Source organism: Taudactylus pleione, unplaced genomic scaffold (genome assembly GCF_031769625.1).
Source record: "Taudactylus pleione unplaced genomic scaffold, aTauple2 ptg000619l, whole genome shotgun sequence".
Lineage (NCBI taxonomy): Eukaryota > Metazoa > Chordata > Amphibia > Anura > Myobatrachidae > Taudactylus > Taudactylus pleione.
This window is the reverse complement of record NW_028285021.1, coordinates 928,522-952,455: the sequence shown is the minus strand read 5'-3', so window position 1 is coordinate 952,455 and position 23,934 is coordinate 928,522. Positions and strand designations below refer to the sequence as shown.

The 23,934-nt window shown below is 48.3% G+C and overlaps 1 protein-coding gene across 6 annotated transcripts in view; it reads left to right on the top strand.

Moving 5' to 3' along the window:
* The window catches only part of PPP6R3 (protein phosphatase 6 regulatory subunit 3), a 143,720-nt gene that overhangs the window by 99,155 nt on the left and 20,631 nt on the right, over nucleotides 1-23,934 (top strand). For all 6 annotated transcript variants that reach the window (XM_088454502.1, XM_088454503.1, XM_088454501.1 and 3 more), the window contains 5 exons: nucleotides 6,490-6,611; nucleotides 8,745-8,866; nucleotides 9,152-9,299; nucleotides 9,431-9,528; nucleotides 12,366-12,510. In XM_088454502.1, coding sequence (XP_088310628.1) covers nucleotides 6,490-6,611; nucleotides 8,745-8,866; nucleotides 9,152-9,299; nucleotides 9,431-9,528; nucleotides 12,366-12,510 — 635 coding nt within the window. The remainder of the gene's footprint in view (nucleotides 1-6,489; nucleotides 6,612-8,744; nucleotides 8,867-9,151; nucleotides 9,300-9,430; nucleotides 9,529-12,365; nucleotides 12,511-23,934) is intronic.

The window sequence follows — 23,934 nt, the reverse complement described above, 5'->3', positions numbered from 1 at the left end:
GGGGTATAGCTGGATCCTGGATCCTCGGGCACCACGGAGTTAAAGCTTTCAGCTGCTCCCAGGATGCACTTGGGTCCAACCTCCCCTATACCCCGCCCCCGAGCCACAGGCACCTCAGTTTTAGATGGTGCCCGGCCGGAGTCGGGTCACCCTGCGGGGTGGGCTGCTGGAGCAGCCCCCTAAAGCTTTTAATTTTTTATTTAACTTGGTTAAATTTATTTATTTTTTACTATAGTTTTTCTACAGAGCGGCAGCGCTGGGCTGTCTGTACAGACGCCCACGCTGCCGCTCCTTCTCCCTGCTGGCGCCGCGACTACAGCACTGAACTGGGGATCGCGGCGGGGGAAGCCAGAGTCTGTACTAGCCGGACTCTGGTTTCCCCCGGGACTGCTGCCGGAGATGCCGGGGAGATCAGGTAAGCCGCGCACCGCTGATTAGCGGCGGTGCGCGGGTTCCTTTCAAATGCAGTCCCATGCCCCCGGTCTAGGGGACAGACCGGGGGCGCTAGCGGTGGCGGCGGGCCCCCCCTCCAGCGGAGGCATACCCCGCCAGACCACTAGACCACCAGGGTAAATTAAGCGGCAAGCGGGATGCCGGCAACCCGGGGGTTAAATATGCTAGCCAGGGGAGGAAGCCTTCCCTGTCTAGCGGCTCCTCCCCTCAGCTCAGCGCGCCTTTCAGCTCGTAGTCTGGCGTCGCTGAGCTGCAGCTACACGGCCACTCCTCCTCTGAGGTCTCCAGCGGCCATTTTCTCTGTGGCAGCGTGGATACTCTCAGGGAGCACGCGGACCGGTCCCCCTGTGTACCTCTCCCCTGCAAAAGGACAGTGTACACAGCACTATAGCCCTCCCAGACACTGAATCTGGGCAGGTTGATTGTAGTGGAAAGGTGCAGTGAGTATATCTTCCTGCATGGTATGTGACTTTTGCTAGTGCTGCCTGTCTGTGTCTATTTTCTACTTACTGTCAGCCTGTACCTATCCCTTTCCTTCTCCTACAAGCCCTACAGGTGTGCGGGGGAAGGGTGTTTCTACTGACCTCACCTATATAGATCACGTATTTGTGAGGTTCGTCACATACAGTTGTGTGCTACACGGTGCCATATTGTGGGCTGTTGTTCAGCACACTGGTGAGTGCGCACGTTTTCTTCCCAAGTCATGTCTGAGGAGGAGATTGAGCACTCCGGGGCTCCAGCATTGTTCTCCTGCAGGCGCTGTTCTGCAGGAGTGGATAGGGAGGATTTGTCAGCAGGACGGCCTGTGCGGACGGTGCCAGGCGGTCCCTGGTACGTCTAAACCTCCCATTTCGCAGGAGCCACCATGGGCGATGTTTTCCCAGGTGCTGGTGTCCATCGCGGACCGTCTGTCGGTCCCGACTGCCGCCCCTACTAGGGCGTTGCCCCAGCCTGCCATCCCCCATTCCCCGGGTGTCCCACAATTATTGCAGACTCCCCCGGGGTCTCAGCCTGTTGGTCCCTATGCGGGGTTGCCAATGTATATTCAGTCCACCCCTGTGGCACAGCCGGCTGTGGTGCCGTTTCAGGCTCCTGTGACAGCTCCTCCACTCTGGGTGGATGCGCTTTCCCACACTGTCCAAGATTTGGCGGCAGCATCTTCGGCTTTTCAGTCGATGTTGCGCAGTGATGTGCCCTCCAGGGCGTCTAAACGCTCAGTCATGGCACAGGCTGCGCATCTTTCGGATTCTGAGGGGTTCTCGGATGATGGTGAGGTACAGGATGACTCAGCCTCAGATGCCTCAGTCCAGGAGGTAGACACTAAGTCTTCCATCAATGTGCGGGCTCTGGTTAAGGCGGTGCGGGCTATTCTTCTGATTGAGGATGAGGCACCCGCTCCCAAGTCAAGGTATCCTAGTTTTAAAAAAGCTAAGGTTACTTCTACAGCGTTCCCCTTGTCTGATCAGTTGACTGATCACATGGCGGTGGCCTGGCAGACGCCCAGTAAGCGTTTACTGCCACAGAAACGCTTGGCGTCCAATTATCCATTCCCGGAAGCGCATTGTAAGAAATGGGAAACTCCGCCTGCAGTCGATTCCCATGTAACACGCCTCATCAGGAGTGCTACTTTGCCATTGCCGTCTATATCCTCGCTGAAGGATCCTACGGACAGGAAGGTGGAGACTTGTCTAAAGTCTATTTATTCTCTCTCAGGGGCTGTAGCCCGGCCGTCCATGGCCATCTCCTGGGTGGCCAAGGCCATTGAGGGGTGGGCCAACGCCTTGGAGGACACGTTTACGGATGAATCTCCGGACGTCCAGAGGGCGTTGTTAGGACAGATGAGAGATGCCGCCTCCTTCATTGGAGAAGCATCTTTGGATGCTAGCCTGTTGACCTCTAGGGTTTCGGCGGCAGCAGTGTCTGCTCGTAGATCCTTGTGGTTGCGGTCTTGGAGAGCAGACTCTGATTCAAAGAAAGGCTTGGAGGCCTTACCTTTTAATGGGGAATTACTATTTGGTCCGGACCTGGACAAAATAGTAGATACCCTGGCAAAATCCAAGTCAGCCTTCCTCCCTTCAGCTACTACACCTGCTAAGGTCCGGAGCTCGGCGTTTCGTTCCTTTCGGGTTCAGGGCAAGGCAAAGGGTCAGTCCTTCCCGAGGCAGTCCGCACCCAAGACCGCCTCAAAGCCAAAGAAGCAAGCTTGGAGTGCTAGGCGCCCTTCTTCCAAGCCAGAAGATAAGCCTTCTGCGTGATGGGACGGGCCTCCCTCTGGGGGACCCCAGAGTGGGAGGCCGACTTCTTCAATTCGCCCAGTGCTGGCACAATACCACCACGGATGCCTGGGTGCGAGAAGTGGTCTCCCAGGGGTACGCCCTGTCTTTTCGGCACAGGCCGCCTTGCCAGTTTTTTTGCACAAGTCCTTCTCAGGACAAAACCAAGGCCTTGCAGGTTCAGGAAGCCATAGAGGCCTTGCTGACGGCGGGGGTCATTATACCCGTACCACAGTCTCAACGTGGGATGGGGTATTACTCTACGCTGTTTCTGGTGCAGAAACCCAATGGCTCTCATCGCCCCATCCTCAATTTGAAGTCCCTGAACAGGTTTCTCAGGGTTCCCAAATTCAGGATGGAAACTTTGCGTTCCATCATACTGGCGATGGAACCGGGGGATTATATGGTCTCCCTGGATATCCAGGACGCCTACCTCCATGTGCCTATAGCAACATCGCACCAATGGTTTCTGCGGTTTGCTATTCTCCACAACCACTACCAATTCAGGGCTCTACCCTTTGGTCTCTCCACGGCACCAAGGGTATTTACCAAGGTGATGGCGGTCATGGCGGCTCACCTTCGGAGCCAGGGGATACGGTTGCTACCGTATCTAGACGACCTCCTCTTGCTGGCAAGCTCCCCGGAGGTACTGATCCAGCATCTCCACCTGACGGTCGCTTGTCTACAGGCGCACGGCTGGTTGATCAACTGGAAGAAATCCTCCCTCATCCCATCACAACGGATGGTTCATTTGGGGGCCCTGCTGGACTCTCGTCAGCAACGAACTTTTCTGACTCCAGAGAAGGTCTCCTCCTTACAGCTGCGGATTCACAGTTGTCTGAGCAGTGGCAGAGTGTCGGTGCACTCAGCGATGAGAGTTTTGGGGTCCATGGTGTCGGCATTCGACATGGTGGAGTTTGCCCAGTTCCATTCCAGGCCCCTGCAGGGGCTGATTCTTTCAGAATGGAACGGATTGCCACACAGGATCCGCTCTCAGATGCTGGTGTTGTCCTCGGAGGTGCGTCTGTCCCTAGCCTGGTGGCTGCAGACAGCGCATCTCCTGGAGGGGCGCCCCTTTTGGATCCCGGAATGGGTTCTGCTCACGACAGATGCCAGTCTCCGGGGTTGGGGGGCGGTGACAGGCTCCTTGTCACTTCAGGGTCGTTGGTCGGCGGAGGAAGCGATTCTTCCCATCAACATCCTGGAACTGCGGGCAGTATACAGAGCCCTGCAGTCGTCCGGCACCGCTCTTCACGGAAGGGCCGTTCAGGTGCAGTCGGACAACGCCACCACGGTGGCGTACATCAATCACCAGGGAGGGACTCGCAGTCGAGCTGCGATGTCGGAGGTGTCCCGCGTCCTGGCTTGGGCGGTGCGCTATCTTCCAGCTCTCTCGGCAGTTTTCATCCCAGGAGTCCTCAATTGGGAGGCAGACTTCCTCAGCCGTTACGATGTGCATCCCGGGGAATGGTCGCTTCATCCAGAGGTATTCCAACTACTCGTGGACAAGTGGGGGCTGCCAGAGCTGGACCTGATGGCGTCCCGTTACAATCACAAGCTGCCTGTGTACGGGTCAAGGACAAGGGACGCAGGCGCAAGTCTGATAGACGCGCTGTCGGTGAAATGGCTGTTTCAACTGGCTTACTTGTTCCCTCCGATATCTCTGCTGCCTCGGGTCCTGCGCAAGTTCAAACAGGACGGAGGCACACTGATCCTGGTGGCCCCAGCGTGGCCCAGAAGGCCGTGGTACTCCGATCTGCGGAGCCTGTCCATCGACGCTCCGTACCTCCTACCTCAACGGCGGGACCTGTTGTCTCAGGGGCCCTGTCTTCTCCCGGATCTGGGTCGACTATCTTTGACGGCGTGGCTCTTGAGACAGCCGTCCTGAGGTCTCGGGGCTTTTCTAGCTCCGTTATTACCACCATGCTGAGGGCGCGCAAGCCTGCTTCCGCGAGGATCTATTACAGAGTGTGGCACACTTACTTTCAGTGGTGCGAGGCCAGAAACTATGATCCCCAGGTGTTCCGAGTTTCGCGTATTCTGGCTTTCCTTCAGTCCGGTTTGGACTTAGGATTACGTCTTTCTTCACTGAAGGTACACGTGTCTGGTCTGTCGGTGTGGTTCCAGCGCAGGATCGCTGCTATGCCGGACGTACACACCTTTTTCCAGGGTGTTTTGAGAATCCAGCCTCCCTTTGTGCCACCTGTGGCCCCGTGGGATTTGGCGGTGGTTCTTAGGGCCTTACAGGGTCCTCCTTTTGAGCCCTTGGAGTCAGTGGAGCTCAAGTGGCTAACTTTTAAAACTGTTTTCCTCTTGGCAATTGCTTCTGCCAGGAGGGTTTCAGATTTGGGGGCGCTTTCTTGTCGTCCCCCTTTTCTGATTTTTCATCAGGACAGAGCGGTGCTTTGCACTCGTCCTGATTTCCTGCCTAAGGTGGTTTCCAGGTTCCACATTAATCAGGAAATTGTTGTACCAGCCTTTCAGTCACCTGATCTTTCGGCTGGGGAGACTTCCTTAGACGTTGTAAGGGCACTCCAGGTTTATGTGGACCGGACTAGTTCTGTGAGGAAGTCGGATTCTTTGTTTATCCTCTTTGGTTTTCGCAAGAGGGGTTGGCCTGCCAACAAACAGACTCTAGCCCGTTGGCTTCGTTCTGTTATTATTGAGGCTTATATGCAGGAGGGTTTACCTGTTCCAGCCTCTGTTAAGGCTCATTCCACTCGGTCCATGGGCCCTTCTTAGGCTGCTAGCCGTGGCGCCTCTGCTGTTCAGCTCTGTAAGGCGGCCACCTGGTCTTCCATTCAGACCTTTTTGAGGTTCTATGCGTTTGACACCTTTGCCTCTCAGGATGCATCCTTTGGGCGCCGGGTTCTCCTATCAGCACAGGAGCGTCCCCGCCCTTAGTTGGACTGCTTTGGGACATCCCCAAGGTCACCCTGTGGACCCCTATGGACCCTGAAGTAGAAAACAAGAGATATGGTAAGAACTTACCTTTGTTATCTCTGTTTCTACGAAGTCCATAGGGTCCACAGGGCACCCGCCCTGACGCACCTGGCTTCATATGGGCTCTGTGACTGGTCACCGGTTTTCCGTCTCCCATTTCTGTGAGTATGGTTCTTGTGTGTTCCAGTCTTCCTTCTCTCTGTTTCGTCTCCTCCTCCGGCCTGGGCTGCTTACCAACTGAGGTGCCTGTGGCTCGGGGGCGGGGTATAGGGGAGGTTGGACCCAAGTGCATCCTGGGAGCAGCTGAAAGCTTTAACTCCGTGGTGCCCGAGGATCCAGGATCCAGCTATACCCCCAAGGTCACCCTGTGGACCCTATGGACTTCGTAGAAACAGAGATAACAAAGGTAAGTTCTTACCATATCTCTTGTTTTATCCATGGCACCCCTGGGCTAAAAGTTTCTTAAGCGCAATTTACTTCATTTAAGTTTTGCTGAATTTCTTATGTCACTCTTGGGTTGAGTTATGTGCTGACAGGGCTGCGCTTCCTTTTTGTCCACATTTTTTTGATTGGCACACATTAGCACTGGTTTTGCCACACATCACACAGACTAAAAATAAGTTTTCTATTTGTACTGGACCACCAACCGATGCCACGGCACCCAGTTTGGGAACCACTCTGCTATGGTCATATTGTAGATGTTGATTTAGATTTTATTTAAGGGACTTTAAAATCTTTTTGACCTATTAAAAGAAAAAAGCTTTTTCCTTTACGATTTTATATAGCTTTTTTTTTTTTTTCATTTCTGATTACTTTTTAGGCTAATATAGCTTTGTTTGAAGCATGCTGCAAGGAAAGGATACAGCAATTTGATGATGGTGGGTCAGATGAGGAAGATATTTGGGAGGAGAAAAATCTTGCTGATACACAAAGAAGATCCAGGTATATATAATACTTTTATGAGGAAACTGGTTTATCATGACAGTTTGTGGCTATGGGCCTCATTTATCAAGTTTTATCACTCAAAACAAGTGCTAAGCTCGCAGTGTATGATGGTGCTCCAGCCAATCGGCTCTCAGCTGTCATCTGTTTGAAAAAATGACAGTTGGGAGCTGATTGGCTGGAGCACCGTTTATCAACTAGTTTTATCACTCAATAAAACTCGCCAAATGCGGCCCTATGTCTATTAGACAAGTAGCTATAAGGATTTGCTAAAAGGAGAACACGTTTGTACAATTAACTCTGTAGGTGTCTGCAATTCAGCAGCTTCTTGTTCACTACAGATGTAGTACACCGTCTATTTGCCTATAAGTAGACTTTAGTGAATTAGCCCCATTTGTCACAATCTCAAGGATAAATGGATTCATTATTGCTAACTAGGTTTGGTGCTACCGAGAACAGAGGCGCTGTGTCTAACACATCGGTGGTCTTTGCCTGGGACCCAAGCAAGCATATTTTGCTACCGTACACAGCTCACGGTCCTTTGAGTGGCCACTTAGAGTGACAGGTTGGTAACAAGAATGGATGCAGAGAGTAGTCAGAATAGCCACGGGTCAGAACCAGAAATGTCGGGAGAATAGTCAGTCAGAGCCAGAAGTCAAATGCCAGAATCCACAGCAAAGGCACCCATGGAGCAGGCGGGAAGAGAAGTCCAAGACAGGCTGGCTCAAAACATAAGTATGATTAATCCACAAATGGTAGTATTAATGCTGGAGCACAGGAAGGTGAGCTTAATACTCTGGCACAGCTCTAGTGCCATAGTGAGGTTTAGGCAGGGAAGGGGATTACATTTAGCGCCACGTCAGCAGTCGTCTGAATGCACTAATAAACCCCGCACAGAGCCACGCACCCTCTCCTATATACAGAGTGCCAGCGGACTGCGGGGACGGGCATAGTTTAAGTAAGTGAATCCAATACTTGTGGTGCGTGATGCATTCTATTTTATTGTTTCCATGACTGCCCAAGTAAAGATGGGAGCAGAAATGAGTAGCCCAAAGTGATTAGCCTGCGTCTCTGGCTTAACTCAAAGGATTAGCCCCCGAGGGCAAAACTGATCAATTTGGCCACTTGTGGCTGTGTTGGCCGGGGTCTGTTCATGCAGTCTGATGAGGCCAGCACAGGTTCATAGGTTTTATTCATAGGTGTTTTGTATATACCCAATAATGTTATCTTAGATTTAGGGCCAGATTCAATTAGTCACGATAAAACAAACTTAATGCCGGAGAAGTTTTACACCTTTAGCCAGTTTTGATACAATATTTTTGCGTATTTTAGCATTGTGCTCTCCCGTTTTTTGCCCTGTCCTATTGCGAAAAGTACAGCACATTTTGGGGAAAATCAGTCTGTACCCCATAAAAAGCCTAACTGACACTGGAAATCAATATAGAAGTGTATTATTGCCCTAATAGAAGTATTTTGGGTTCTTAAATTGAGTCAAATGGCTGATATATGCATATTTGCATAAGTGTGTAAAAATTATAATATTTAATAAAAATATAAAAAATATCACTGTAGTTAAATTGAGGGTACATTGAAATGTGTGCTAATGTATTTGTCTATGAAGTGTCATTTTAAAAATTTTTTAAATACACCTGCTGCAGCCACCTGCAATCCTAAAAACATGTCCCATCCATACAGCCCCCCAAAATACCTGACCCAGCACTTTAAACCCATTTTCCAACACTTTTTTAAATTTGCACCCCAAAAATGAAATGTCATTATTAGGAGGAATTAAGCGATTTCAAAAATGTTATTTTTGCCTAGTCATTTGGGGGGGGGGGGAGGGTTGTCCAAAAGGTTCTGAACCAAGACCCCACATTTTTAGCCAAAAAAGTATAGTGCATATTTTCACCTGCTCTGAGATTGTAAACTTTTTGCCGTTTTTTGTTTTATGGCGTTTCCGCAAAAGCAATAACTTCGGCAATAGGATTGCACAATACGCAGCTTTGCGTGGCTTTTCGCGTCTAATTGAGTCTGGCCCTTAAAGTGACAAGTACAAGACAACTTTTATTTTTGTGATTCTTTTTAATTTCCATTCCCCTGTTTCCAGTCTCAATATAACAATTATTCATATAGCTCAGGAAGCACAGACAGTGAAGAGAGCACAGATTCCGAGGAGGAGGACTCCGTTAAACAGGGATTATTTGAATCCAGCACAGCCAACCAAGAAGACAAAATGGAGGTGGACGCCAGTGAAGGCAAGTCTATATATTTTTTTTGATCCTGACACAGTACAAATGTATATTAGCTATGTTGCATGCTTTGAAGAATACGTTTAGAAGCTGTGGTTCTGGCTCTCATGCTGTAGTGGAAGATGCTTGGACTTGTCGTTTATTTGCATCTTGTGAATAACAGCCTTTTGTGTAAGGTAGCCGTGCACAATTTACTTCTGGATTTAGCTGTAGTGTCATGTTTTGAGAATGAAGACTGGAATCTGCTTATAGCCATTACTCTCCATTGATCCAGTTCCTCTTCCTTTTCAGCAAGCAATTGGCCAGCAAGCTTCGATATTCCAATGGAAACTGCACACGTAGCCAACATGGATTCCATGGGATCTGACGTGTGGAGCACAGATGAGCCACTGTCAAAAGAAACTGGCTGGGCGTCGTTTACAGAAATCTCCTCTATCAGGTCACTATCCATCATACCAAGGAGGGAATGAACGGCTTTCCACCTCCAGTGCATTTTACTTCACGTCATTTTACCCTTTGCACAAACCCCTTGTGAATATATCGGCATAATGGCATTCTTCTAATCCACAGTGCAAAGGACACTGCAAGAAGTAACTCTCCTGTTGAAATGGAAACCAGCACAGAACCAATGGATCCACTGAGCGTTAATGCATCTGCACAGACTGAAAGTAAATATGCAGCATCTTAGCTTGGAACTTTGCGTGAATTGTACCGGTTTTATATGGTGCAGCATTGCACGTAGATAAAACGTAAAGGTTGAATAAAAAGACGAGAGGTTTCCTCTATTACTCAAAAAAAGGGATTAATGGAAATTATTAGTAAAGTTTAGAAAAACATGAGCTCAACCAAAATACATGTTCACTGTATTATGACCCATTTGTACATGTGAAAACACTTAACATTGTAAATACTTTATTAGAGATGTGTGTAGATATGAGTCTGAGCAATGCTAGGGAACTTATTAACTGTAGATTTGTCCAAAACATGGCACATTGGTGTGATGCATGGTTTCCTCAGTCTCCCATACCTACTGCATTAATGTAACCATTAGTCCACCCGATCCTTCTCCTTGCATATATTTCAGTTCTTTTGACGCCTCCTTATTGCTAGAATACACTTAATAAAGATGCTTCTGATAATCATGCATTCTCTCATCTCCTGCCTTGGCTATTGCAACTTTTTTCATCTGGTGTTTCCATCTGTCCCTGCTTCATTCAATAAATGCTGATCTTAATCTCTGCAAACCTCTGCCCTGGCTTTCCATGTCCTCCAGTGTAAATGGCTTTCCTCTCACTCGCTAAACAATCGTCCATCTCAAATTTTATTTGTAAATACTCTCTCAAGCCCTCTTGGATCTCCCTGCAACCTGTCTCTCACCACCATTCTGATAATCTGCTCTCATTCCTGTGTAGATTACCTCTCCTATACCGCTATGCATATAGGGAATACTTTACCATGCTTGATCACGCTCCCTTAGCCTTCTCTAAAACCCCACCTCTTTAATAGGAGATAACTTGCATGCGCTACTGCCCCCTTGCTGCTGTCTATCTTCACTTATTCACTCTTCCTTGCCTAAGCTCTGCCTTTGTTTTCATGCCTGCATCTTGTTTGTATGTCTTAGGTATGCATTTTCCCTCTGTCTAGTGTTGCAGACAACTCTGGATTCCTACAAATGTAAATGATATGGTATGGCACCAGCACTCTAAGCTTGACTGGGCATATGCCCACTCTTAAAAATCGTGCATCCTGCAAGTAACATTGAGTCACAGAAACCCTACTTTCAGAAAGTGTAACTTAATGGAGAAATTCAAACCTAAATATACTATAAATTGTGGGTGCCAGGGATTTCTCACTTTTAAAAGTTGGGGGCCTACTCCACTTTTAATGGGTCCCATCACATATGGTACAATGTTGGTACAGTTTGGGTAGAGGAGGTTAATGGTAAGCAGTAGTTGGGGTAGAGCTGGAGACAGAGGCAGGGAGAAGTGGGGGGGTAAGGGCAGGCAGTGCTGGGGGCAAGGAGGAGGTAAGTGCAGACAGCAGTTGGGAAAGTGCTGGGGGCAAGGATAGTTAGGGGTAGGGGGGGGTAAGGGTAGAAATCAGTTGGAAGCATTGGAGCAAATGGGGGGTTAAGGGGCAGGCAGTACTGTGGACAGTGCTGCGAGGGTAGGGAGGAGGTAGCAGCTAGGACAGTACTGGGGGGCAAGGATAGAATTAGGGGCAGCAGTACTGGGGGAAGGGAGGGGGCAAGGGTAAAATAGCAGCTGGGGTACGACTGGGGGGGCAAGGATGGGGTTAGGGGTAAGGGTAGATGGCAGCTGGGGCAGTACTGGGGAGAGGAGGTGAAGAGATAGTAGCTGAGGCAAGCAGGTGCTTAGGGACAGGCAGTACTGGGGGGGGGGTAGGAAGGAGGTAAGAGTATAGATAACAGCTGGGGAAAGGTGTTAAGCACAGGCAGTATTACATTAATAATAAAAATAATGAAATAATTAAAAATAATTTCTCGAAGGTCTGCTGCACTGCAGGCACAGGGGACACACTACTGCAGGGGGAGACACATTTCTACACATCCCTACCATACAGGGTCACAGCCATAAGCCTAACCATCCCTCCTGGCACAGGTGCCAGCCAGGGGAGTGTAGGCAGGTTTGGTGGTCGCTGCCCATATACAGAGGACATCATGGGCCAATGACAGAGCAGTGCTTACCTTTTGTGAAGGAGAGGGTGGCTGCACTGCACTGGGTGAGTCGGGCCAGTCTCAGCGGCATAGGTAGATGGTGCTGGCGGCAGCTCCCGGGGTCAGTGCGCCCCCTGTAGAGGATGCAGAGGCACCACAGGACACTGACCTGGAGGAAAGCGTCCTCAGCAGATCGAGGCGCTGGCGGGCTGAGAGAGGGGGAGGACGACACTGCAGGCTGCGATTGGCTGGAGAAACAGGTAGCGAGGGATTGGCTGGGGTGCTGGAGGTGCTGCTTCATCACTGCTGCTCCCGGGGAGTGGGTGGAGCCTGGTGGGCCCGATGTCTGGCTGGTTGGAGCTGCCTGGAGATTGGGTGAGGGGTGGGGCCTAGATGAGGAAACTCTGCTGGTTGGTTGTGAAGATGCTGCCAGCAACGATAGGCGGCTGCGGCGCAGCACACGGCGGTTTCTGCAGACCCACTTTGTTTTTAAAATTGGGTCCCCAACAGCCTGTAGTGCGTATTTTGCGATCCCTGACAAGTTGCTTATCTGAAACCCTCATCAATCATGGGGGAGGGGAGAGAGTGTTGTAGGCGGAGGAAAAGCCATTGACTGTTTCTCTTGAGTAGGGCTGTAGTGGAAAATCAGGGCAGGGCAGAACAGTCTTGTGTTTAGTGGCCGTGGCTTGTATACATCGGTGGTTCTTCTCTTTGAAAAACCATGACTAGAAATTCAGAGGATGCTCGCATCACTCATTCAGGAAACTTTGAACCTGATAAACAATTTTCCTTTAATTGCAAAAACATTTATTTTGATTCCCTTGCCAGTTACTGTTGCAATGGATGCCAGCTCTGATGGAGAAGAGGAAGTGGAGAACGCTGATCAGATGACAGAAACTGTGATGAATGGCAGTATGAAGGAAACCCTCAGCCTTACCGTAGATGCAAAAACAGAGACTGCAGTCTTTAAAAGGTGAAATAACTTGTGTGAAAATATTTGTCTAGTTAGACATCTCTAAATCTAATTCCATCTCTCGGAGTGTATTGCTGCAATTTTTTTATTGCATATGAACATATTGCAGATGTAAACCACATGTTGTATTACTGACTTGTTTACCACAGTATTTCATGATTATGCTCGTGCCATAGTGAATTATGTTGAAGTCATAAGGTTTTCTTAAGTAACATGTTTTAGGGGATATTCATTTGTTTTTTACCAATTGGTGCGGGCACCCATTACTTATCGAGCATGTCGCTCTCAAATGCAACGGTATTAGTGGAGTACAGCGGCTAAACCTTTCAAAACTACCTGGTGCGATGAGTTTGGGGTGGATTTCTGTTAGCTTACAGAATTAATGGGCACCCTCTGTAATAGTGCCCAGCTGCTCAAACCATTGAATAACACCCTTCACTTTAGACTAGAGACGAGCGGTTCTGTTTTCTACTTCAGGGTCCATAGGGGGTCCACAGGGTTGACCTTGGGGTATAGGTTGGGAACCAAATCCGGGCACCACGCAGTTAAAGCTTTTAGTTCCCAGGATGCACTTGGGTCCACTCTCCCTATAACCCCGCCCCCCAGCCAGAGGCACCTCAGTTTAAGTTGGTGCCCGGCCGGAGTCGGGTCACCGTTACTGCAGGGGGGCTGCTTAGCAGCCCCTAAGCTTAAAAGAGTTTTATTTTATTATTTTTTTTTTTTACTACTCTTCAGAGCGGCAGCATCAGACTGTCCAATGGACGTCTGAGCTGCCGCTCCTACACCCCGCCGGCGCTGCGACGCCAGTACAGATCTGGGGATCGCAGCGGGACCCCAGAGTCTGTACTAGCCGGGCTCTGGAGGAATCCCTGGGCTGCTGCCGGATCGACGGGGACAGGTAAGTCGCGTGGTCACCGCTTGCGGTGACCCGCGTGTACATGCAGCCTTATGCCTCCGGTCTCTGGGGACAGACCGGAGGCGCTAGCGGTGGCGGCGGGCTCCCCCTCCATGGAGGCATACCCCGCGTGTCCACAGCCCACCAGGGATTATAGCGGCAGCGGGAGCCGGCATCCCGGGGGGTTAATTGCTAGCCAGGGGAGGAAGCCTTCCCTGTCTAGCGGCTCCTCCCCTCAGCTCAGCGCGCCTTTCAATAATACAGTCTGGCGTCGCTGAGCTGCTTCCTCCGCGGGCCACGCTTCTTCTGAGGTCTCCAGCGGCCATTTTCTCTCTGTGGTGCTGCAGAACTCTTAGGATGTCAGTGAGCCCAGTCCCCCTGCGTACCTGGCCATTTTGGGTGAGTGTACACAGCGCTATAGCCTTCCCAGACACTGAATCTGGGCAGTTGAATGTAGCGACATTGTGCAGTATATTATATGTCATGCTTATGTATGTATATATATTTTTCTGCATTGTATGTGACTTATGCTAGTGCTGACTGTCTGCTTTTTCTCTCACCTGTCAGTGTATATCTATCCCTTTTCTTTATCTGCCCTAATACAGGTGTACCTGGGGTGGTTCTGAGACCTCACATATATATATTTGTTAATATCTGTGAGGTTTGTCACATACTGTTGCGTGCTGCACGTTGCCATATTTTAGATGGAACTGTGAGTTGCGTACGCTGATAATGGGTTCCTGCAGCTAATCTTAGCGTCAGTCAGGACCGGTATGGCGCTGCTTAATATTTCCGTCAAGATAGTCAGATATATCTGACCAGGAGATTGCACACGATACTGCACCCATTATTGCTATCCTGCAAGTCATAGCCTGCAGGAATTAGTGCGGAGGATTTTAACTCAGAAAGGTTTTCGTATGCGGCACCATCTGGTGCCGGGCCCCTTGCACGACCCCCTTAAAGGGCGGTTTATTTCTCAGGATCCTCTCCTTTGAGGATCGCCGGGCGGGCCCCATTGTCGTCACTCGCTTGGAGTTACTTCACCATACTGCCCTTTTGAACTCGGGGTATCTCGCAATTTCTTGCAATTTACCCCTGTGTCACAGACTATCGCTCCCTGCCGGGGTTTTTCACAGTACATGAATTACCTCCGATACCACATCGGTCTGTCATTCCCCTTGCAGGGATTACCACAACGGCCACCCTGGTGGATGTCGTTTTATACGAAATACTAATTGGCGTGATATACGCCCTGTGGTTACTGACCAGTGGCTCTGCCGTGAACTGGATGGTATATTCGGCTCTTTCCCTCTCACATGGGGGGGAGCCGATCTCAAGTATTATTATCCCTGCTTTGGGGCTGGTAGCCAGGCTCATTCTGGATATAGAGAATGTCGATCCTGCACCAGTATCATACATCTCCCGTTTTCTGCCCAGCGGGTGGATCTCATAGCGGGAGTCTGGCTGTCCCCAGATACGAGGAGTCACAAAGGCCTCCTGTTTCCCATTCCCTGAGGGTCCTCACAAGTAATGGAAATCCCCTTCTGGGATGGATTTGTATGTTAATCATCGGGTTACAGGCATTAATACGCCTCCCATCCCGGCCTGGACGAATTTTACGGATCCGTAGGTGGTAACTTTGCCTGAAATCAATGTACTCGTTTTCAGGGCCTGTTGCCCGTCCTACCATGGCCATCGCATGGTGATGCTTTTGTGACGTTTTTCCCCTCCAACACGTCTGAGGTTCAAATATCTTTTTGCCGCTCACAAAATATGCAGTGGTCATATGTGGGATTACCTCATGGGATGCCGGTCTTCTAACTTTCAGGGTTTCGGCGGCGTCTGTATCCGCCGCAGTACCCTATGGCTGCGTTATGGGAAAGCAGAGGTGCACACTCCTTCCAGGGGGAAGTTCTTGTTTGGTCCTGACCTTGACAAGATCGTTGCATCATTGGCAGTATCACTAATGGGGAGATACCGTCTTTAGCTACTCCCACTACATTCGGACTAACTCTGTTAAGTCTTTTTCTCCTCAGGGTCAGCCTAAAGGCCTGTTTTTTCCTAGGCTGTCGGCCTCCACGGGGGCCACCTTATCCAGTACCGAGCAGTCCTGGACTTCCGGACGACCCTGTTTCTACACCTGAGGATATACCCTCAGCCTGACGGGACAGGTCTACATCTGGGGAATTTCCAGAGTGAGGTACTGATTCTCAACGGCCTCTCATTGCTCATGCAGCCTCCTCACAGGCATTGTTACACGGGCCCTTCTTCAGAACTGATCAGGGCCTTACAATCCCAGAAAGCTATACAGTCTTTGTGGTAAGCAGAGCTATTTCGGCCAACCTCACTATCTCAGTGAGGGACTGGTTGTTCTACTTTCTTTTTGGGGCGGTGACCGACTGGTCCTCCTTTGCCTATACTCTGTCTCAAATCCCTGAATCAGATTCCAACGGTGCCTTGACTCAGGTGGAATCGTCCATGCTCCATCATCCGATGTTTGGAACCTGGGGATTTTATGGTATATCCGAGTATTCAGGATACGTACCTACGGGTACATACAGAGCCCTCTCATCAGCATGGGTTCAGGTTTGCTGTGCCACAGCAACACTTGTAAGTTTCGGGCTCTGCCTTTTGGGGCTGTCCTCAACTCCACCGGGGTTTACCAGCTTTATGGATTTTCTGACAGTTCACCTGTTCAGTGTATCCGAATGCTCCTTTCTCTGGACGGTCTCCTACTTTTAGCAGGATCACCAAGGTACTTTACCGCCAGGTCAGGATAACCGGGGCTTCTTCTCGTCACAGAAAAGTCCTCCCTGCATCCCTCACAGGGTTTTCTTCATCTGGGAGCACTGCTGGATTCTCAGAATCTGAGAATTTTTCTGGCGTAAGACAAGATCTCCACTCTTCAACTTCGAGTGTGCGGATATCTACGCAGTCGACATGTCATTACTCTTTGTGATGCGCGGTCTACCAGAGTGTCTACCTTTTGGTAGGGTGGAATGTGCTCAGTTCCATTCCAGGCCTTGCCATAATTGACTCCCCTCCAGATGGATCGAGTTTTTTCCATCGGATCGCTGTTCGAACGATGATACTTTCTACGGAGGCGAGTTGGTCTCTGTCCGGGTGGCTATGGCCATCTCGTCCAGGGTGTTCTTTGCTAAAGACAGTGTCTGGTCCGCATTCATTTCGGGGCAGTTGGACGTCTGTCGCTTCTGCCCTGCCACTTACCTTGTTGATACTTTAAGCTGTCTTGGACTTTCACTCTGGCCTAACCCATTTGTCACGGTAAACCTGAATAGGTTCAGTCCGACAGTGTCACAACAGTGGCTTCCATCTAGGCAACACTGGTAGTTGGGTGGCAATGTTAGGAATGTCACCCATTCTGACATAGTCCAAGGGTCTTCTCCTGGCCAACTCTGCGGTGTTTATTCCCGGAGCTCTCCATTGGGAAGCGGGCTTCCTCAGCCGTCACGGCGTGCATCCCGGGGACTAGTCTCTTCTCCAAGAGAGGTTTCAACTCCTGGTGAGCAGAGGGGGCCTCCCTGAGGGGATTGATCCCCATGGCCTTCTGACTCGATCACACATTACCGGTGTTACAGTCCAGCTCTAGGAGTACTGAAGCTACCTTCAGTGACTCTTTGTCAGTGAAGTGGTCCTTCCACTTTGTGTACCTGTGTCCTCCGGTCTCCCTTCTTCCTCGAGGTCTTCGGAAGTTTAATTCGAGACGGAGGGGCTTTCCTTCTGGGGGCTCCAGGTCGTCCCAGACATCACTGGTACTAAGATTTTCGGAGTCTCCTCCTCGATGCTCCGTTCCTACTGCTTCACTATCTGGACCTGTTGTCTCAGGGTTCTTGTTTTTCCCTGGATCTGGATCGCTTGTCTTTAACTGCGCCCCTACTGTGGTCCTCGGGCTTCCCTGGCTCTGTCTTCATTGAGATGTTTAGAGCAGATAGGCCAGACTTTGCTGGGATCTGCCACGGACTGTGGCATACATAATTCTTATGGTATCGTACCTGTCGATACGATCCTCCGGTGTCCAGGATTTCCAGATATTCTGGCATTCCTTCCAGCTGGCTTGGGTTTCACCCTTGGCCTGGCCTTCCTGACAGTGCGGATCTCTACACTGTCGGTATGGTTAAGATATGGAATTGCTCCGCTCTGGTATCCAGTTCATCCTTTGGAGTGTTTTCTGGATTATGTCTCCACTTGTCCTCCCTAGGGACTCCTGGGGAGTTAGTAGTGGTTCTTTGTTCCCTCCGGGGACAGTCAATGGAACCGCTGGTTGTGATAGCCATTACATGGTCTATTGTTTAAGCTCTCTCTCTCTCTCTCTCAGGGTGTTTAAATCAACCAGGAGAGTGTCTGAATGGGGAGCGTTCTCATGTGGCTCCCTCTTCTGGAGGGCATCATGTCAGGGTGTGAGTTGCTCTCGCCCTGTGTTTCTTCTTAAAGTGGTTTTTAGGTTCCATATTATTCTGGAACTTATGGTATGGCCATTCAGTTCCCAGTCCTCTCGGCTGTTGTGGCCTCATGGACTGTGGTCCGGCCTCTTTGGCTTTATGTGATCCGTTCAAGTTCCTTATGGTAAGCGGACTCCTTATTGGTGGTCTGCGGTTTCTGGTTTTAACAGGAAACGATGGCCGGCCTATAATGAAATGTTGACTGGATGGCCTCGTATGTCTTCCTCAGGGGCCTACCCATGGGTGGGCATTTCTGTCGTTGAGGCTTGTTTTTTTTTTTTTCTCGGGCCGTGTAACCCTCGTGGGCGGCTCGTCGTGGCGCCTCGGCTGTTTTGCCTTACTAGGTGTCCACGTGGTCTTCTGTCCATACCTTTTTAAGGTTCTAGGCATTGGTTTCCTTTGCCTCTCAGGATGCTTCCTTTTTGGCGACTGATTCTCCTCTCAGCACAGGAGCGTCCCCACCCTTGGTTGAACTGCTTTGGGACATCCCCAAGGTCAACCCTGTGGACCCCCTATGGACCCTGAAGTAGAAAACAAGAGATATGGTAAGAACTTACCTTTGTTATCTCTGTTTCTACGAAGTCCATAGGGTCCACAGGGCGCCCGCCCTGACGCACCTGGCTTCATATGGGCTGTGTTACTGGTCACCGGCTTCCCGTCTCCTTTTCTGTGAGTATGGTTCTAGAGTGTTCCAGTTTTCTCTCTCTTTTTCTCTCCTCCTTCGGCCTTTGGCTACTTACAATCTGAGGTGCCTCTGGCTGGGGGGCGGGGTTATAGGGAGAGTGGACCCAAGTGCATCCTGGGAACTAAAAGCTTTAACTGCGTGGTGCCCGGATTTGGTTCCCAACCTATACCCCAAGGTCAACCCTGTGGACCCTATGGACTTCGTAGAAACAGAGATAACAAAGGTAAGTTCTTACCATATCTCTTGTTTTAGCTCTGAAATTCCCACCAAGTTTGGATCTCCGAACGAGACAAAAGTCGTCCTTCTGTGCCGAGATGTCCATGAAAGTTTTGCCTCATTCCGAAACTGCAGCCATCTTAAAACAATTGAATTCCTCCCTTAAACTCTAGAGATTTGTTAAAGCTTGTGGATCCTTTTTGCAATTAAGGAGGCTAGCTTATTTGCATGCTATCTTCAATAAATAGAACGACACAACTGCTTTGGTCAGTTTGTCCATATTATGTAGAACTTCGGTTGGTTGCTTTCTGGAGATCTCGTCATTTGAAGCGATCTGCTAAAATGTTGATTATCCATTTTGTAACTTCTAGAGCTTCTTGACCATTAAACAAAAATGCAACTTGTGCAGTTTGAGAGAGCGGTGACCTAGAAATACAGCTACTTCCAGCATGCAATTCGGCAACTTGGAGTAGCTCACTGCACGCTAACATACTTGAAATATGTAGTCGCTTCTTTTATTCAAAAGGAAGGCTCCTTTTTTAGTTATTGCGGTTGTAAGTAAAGGTGACTCTGTTAGGCCTCAAACACACAGCAGTCATATGCGCCCACTCTGGTTCTTTAGGCGAAGTCCTTTTGTGCACCCAGCAGGTCATAGATTGAGAATGATGCAAATCTTTCTTGTAAACAGAAGTATCAGGTAAAATGTAAAGGTCCTGGTCATCAATCGGTGTTAACTCTGAAGACTGTGAATCAGGTATGCAGCATGTTGATTCTAAAGCTGGGTACACACCAGATATGTCGTCCGATTGGCCAGTGTGTACCTATTATGAGTGACCATATGCGCTCCCGCGGGGTCGTTCATTGCATCGACAGATCAAGCCTACATACTGCTCAATCTGTCAGTTTGAACGACCCCGTGCTTGTGGCGGCGGCTGGTGAATGACTTATCTATTGTGCGGTTATTCACCATATTGTGGCATGTCACACGAACGCACGATATGTAGTTCATCGCAGCATGTCTGCCATGTACACACATCGTATGGTGTGTACCTGGCATAATGCATCTGATTTTATCCGATGGCTCAGTTCTAGTCTCTAATGTCCAGCTAATGTCTAATACACCTGTACAGAGCTGTAGAGTCTAGTGAAACAGGCCTTGCTGGAAGCAAATTTCAGGGGTTAATGAAAAAACTGGTTTCCTCTTATTAGTTAATGATGGCATTATTGAGGCATATTGAAAGCACCCAGACTAATGTGCCTCCTGCGTGAACAGGCTGGATGGTATGGATGAAAAGAATTTTAAGGAAGAACAAAAAAGTTTCATTTAACAGCTGTAGGAGTTGAGGTCTACACTGGTGACTCTGGTGGCAACTTTTGCACTAAGAATATGGGGCAGTAACCTGGAAAGATGTAAATTGTATGCAAATTGCCACAGAATAATTTTGTCTTCTAGAATTATGGCAACCTTTGCGGCAGTGAGAAGAGCATTGTGATGACATTACTGGATTGTGGAAGCTTAGTCCCAAGAACATACTAGTGACTGTAGTTAGAAATTAGATGCTTTCCTTTCTAAACTCTCAGGAGACAGATCATTTTGTCTGCCCCAGTACAAACAATAGTCAGAGGCTCACAGAGGATATGTATCCTGCAAAGAGGCATACCTCTACAGGCCTAAGGGAAGCTATAGGAAACTGGTACATCAAGGCCTTTTTTTTTTTTTTTTTTTATTTCCTAGTCATATTTATTCTGTAGGTTGCCTGAATCCTCTTCTGGGATCAGGCTTTGGAAAGGAGCAGGCATTATGACAGCAGTGTCAGCTGGTATCATCTCTCTCCATCCCACTCCCGGCACCTGCGAGTGCTCCAGGGCCCTAGCTTTATCCACAGGGGGCTTGCCTTAATTAGCTGCACCTGCAGCATTGCACCCAGGAGCTGCAGTTTTACTGCTACCACAGCTTATGGAGACTGCTCATTCAGCAGACTGCAGCCTGCTTCTCCATTTCTGGTTCCTGTTATGGCTACCAGGATCTCCGTAGGAAACGCTGGGTTACAGAACAGGTAATGCAGACCGGTGCCTGCTCCTTAGGCTCTGGTTCTCACAGGGGCAATTCAGGAGAGTGCAGCCTTCTGCTGGCTCCTGTTTTTTATTTTCTTTGTTTTCATTTTGGGGCCGTTTATATGGCGGCTGTCATCTGACAGATTACAGCACAACTCCATGTTCCTGTGTGGCTTCAATTATATTTAGTCCTAACTTTCAGGGACAATCCCCATTTATAGATATTGCCCAGTCGTGCTATTGCACTCACCATCTAATATGATTGCCCAGTCTACAAGGTGGAGCATTAATGCAACAGTGGTAAACCTTACCGATTTTGTAGCTTTTCCAGCAAAGGTATAAATAAGAACTAGCGTTCATTTCTGTTTAATAAAACAAACCAAAAAACGATTTTTAGATCTCCTGGGTTAAGCTGGAGCTATGAAGAGAGGTAGTCGTTGTCCTGGTGCATCACCCAGGCCTCCTATGGCTATAGAGATGGTGCCCACAACTGTCTACAGCGGGTAGTGCTGGGAGCATGGAACAGCTGATGGGTACAGGAGCGGACCTCTAAGGTGTTCCAAACTGGTAAACTGCTTCAGTCCTAGTCTCTAATTGCCTTAGCCAGCAGCAGTATGGTAAGTGATGGCCAGTCTACCTTATAGATGTGTTTGCATACACTCTTGCTGCAGTTTCGCCAAATAGCCCTTCTCAGCAGGCCATGCTTGTGTTTTATTGCTGATAATACGTCTTAGTCACAATGCGATGCAATAAACCGCTTAACGAGACTGCACAGATTAATTTGATATGTGACACTTGTACATCTTTGTGTGAATGGGTCTGAATATGAAGTGATACGATGCGACAGCCGCTGCTTTTTTTTTTTTTTTTTAATTTCAGTTGTGACTTTGTACATATTTAAAACTTATTGCTGTGCGGTTAGTCACAGCCCTGTGTCTATGTACGGATTGAGTAATGTTTCGTTGTGTGTACGGTGCAAATTTAAAGAAAGTTACTATGCTACACCACCTGCCGCTGCTCACTTGCACAGGCTTCTCTTGCCATATGGTGTATTGAGGCTAGGTGTATGAAGGCACATCTGTACGTGGTTGTGGGATTATCCGTATTTAAGCATATATTTTTTGCAAAGGGCAAAAGGACAAATCTAAACCTTTTTTGGGGCACTTGGTTAAGAAATATTGTAAAAATGTTGATATGAATGACTATAAAACTTAGCATTTAATAAAAAAAAAAAAACCTTAAAAAAAAACTTACCTGGCTGAATACAATAAAAATAGCAAAAATTACGAATCTTTTAAGTCCCTATTCATATTTTTATATTGCATATATTATCAAGGTCTTGTGTGTTTTTGATTATCGATGAATCTTATGCTAGTTGGGTAAGACTATTATAGAGATTTGGGAAAACCCATCGACGACTATTGCTTTGTCTGGGCTATAGTGTATTTATCAGAAGCATTTTCGAACTATATATCCTGAGTGCTTGATATATTATGTATATATGCCAATGAATAGGGACGTAAAGATATTCTAACTCTTGATTTCTCTAATAAACACTCCGGGATTGTTTCTAATACCCCTTTCAGACATGCCGAGAATCCCGGGAATTTGGCCTGCCTCAGCCAAATTCCCGGGTTGCCGCGTATGTCTGAAAGGTACCTACCCGGGAACACATTCCCGTGTAGCCGACCCTTCAATCGACCAGGGAATATCCCGGGAAATTATCCTGCTTATGTCTGAATGGTGCTACAGAATTGGTAGCGCAGACGTTCAGCGCTGCTGCTTTGAGTTGGCAGCACCGAGCGTCCTATATGACGCTCAGCGCAGCTGCTCACCATCCCTAGCGTCGGACGCCGGGGACACCCGCCGGCAGGTCTCTGCCACGGTGGGCCGCTTGCACTCCCGCTGGACCACCAGGGCACATTTAAATAATTTAATAATAAAATAAAATGCCTGTAGTGATTGGTCAGCTGCCTACTGATATCAACAGCAGCCGGAGAGGGGATAGGCTATGAAGGGCAGAGGAGAAGCAGGTAAAATTAAAAACGAAAAAACCCTGCTTATGTCTTAAAGGGTTCTACCTGGGAATTTCCCGGGTAGATGCTGTAGTGTGAAAGGGGGGTCTCTACCAAATACCCGGGAATTTGCACAGGAGAAATTCCCGGGTCTGAGCAGGAAATTTCCCGGGTCGTATGTCTGAAAGGGGTATAATTAATAACTTTATTCCCCTGCACTTACGGGACCTACTTTCCAGTTATCCTCTACCAGTGTGTACCTCTGATGATGATCATTTGATTTATCTCTCAGAAACAGATTGAGTAACACATTTTCGCCATACATAACATTTGCATTTGAGCAACTAATACTTGATTGAATATATTTGTTCGTATTTGGAGTAATTCTCAAATTACTTTTAAATGGTTAAATATTATACAGTGTGTCCTTACAATAAAAATAGCAAAAGTTACATAAATATGTATTCAACTGGGTAAATTTTTTTTTTTTAAGGGTGGTTTTTTTTTGTTTTTTTTTTTATTAAAAGCTAGTTTTTTATATTCATCCATATCAACATTTTTACAATATTTCTTAACTAAGAGTGCTCTAAAAAAGGTTTTAGATTTGTCCTCCTTTTGCCCTTTGCAAAAAATGTTTTAGTATATCATTCTTTTGGAGCACCACCAACCAAAGGTCATCTAATAATATGCAAATAATGATAGACCATTATGTTGGTTTTTGAGAAATTATACCTTTTTATATAGATTAAATATATCTCATAGCTGGTGCAGACATCTTCCACATTAGAATTTATCCGTATTTAAACAGATCTACTGGACACTAGCCAGAGTGGTTTCCCACTTCTGTTTTTCATTAACTAGTCTTACCCCCTCGTGCAGTGTTGGTCATGTGGCAGGCAGGATTAGCATGTAGCAGTTTCCCTGGTGGCATTTTGATTGCACAGTACCTACACCAGGTTTGACCCAGAGGATCCTGCAAAAGGGGATTGTGATTCGGTAATGTCTAAATCCCCTTCACCGAGAGGACCCTGACGTCGTCAGCCAGTGTCCAGTGTCATTCCCTGCCATCCAAGTGGACATAGAAGGGGAATATAACCA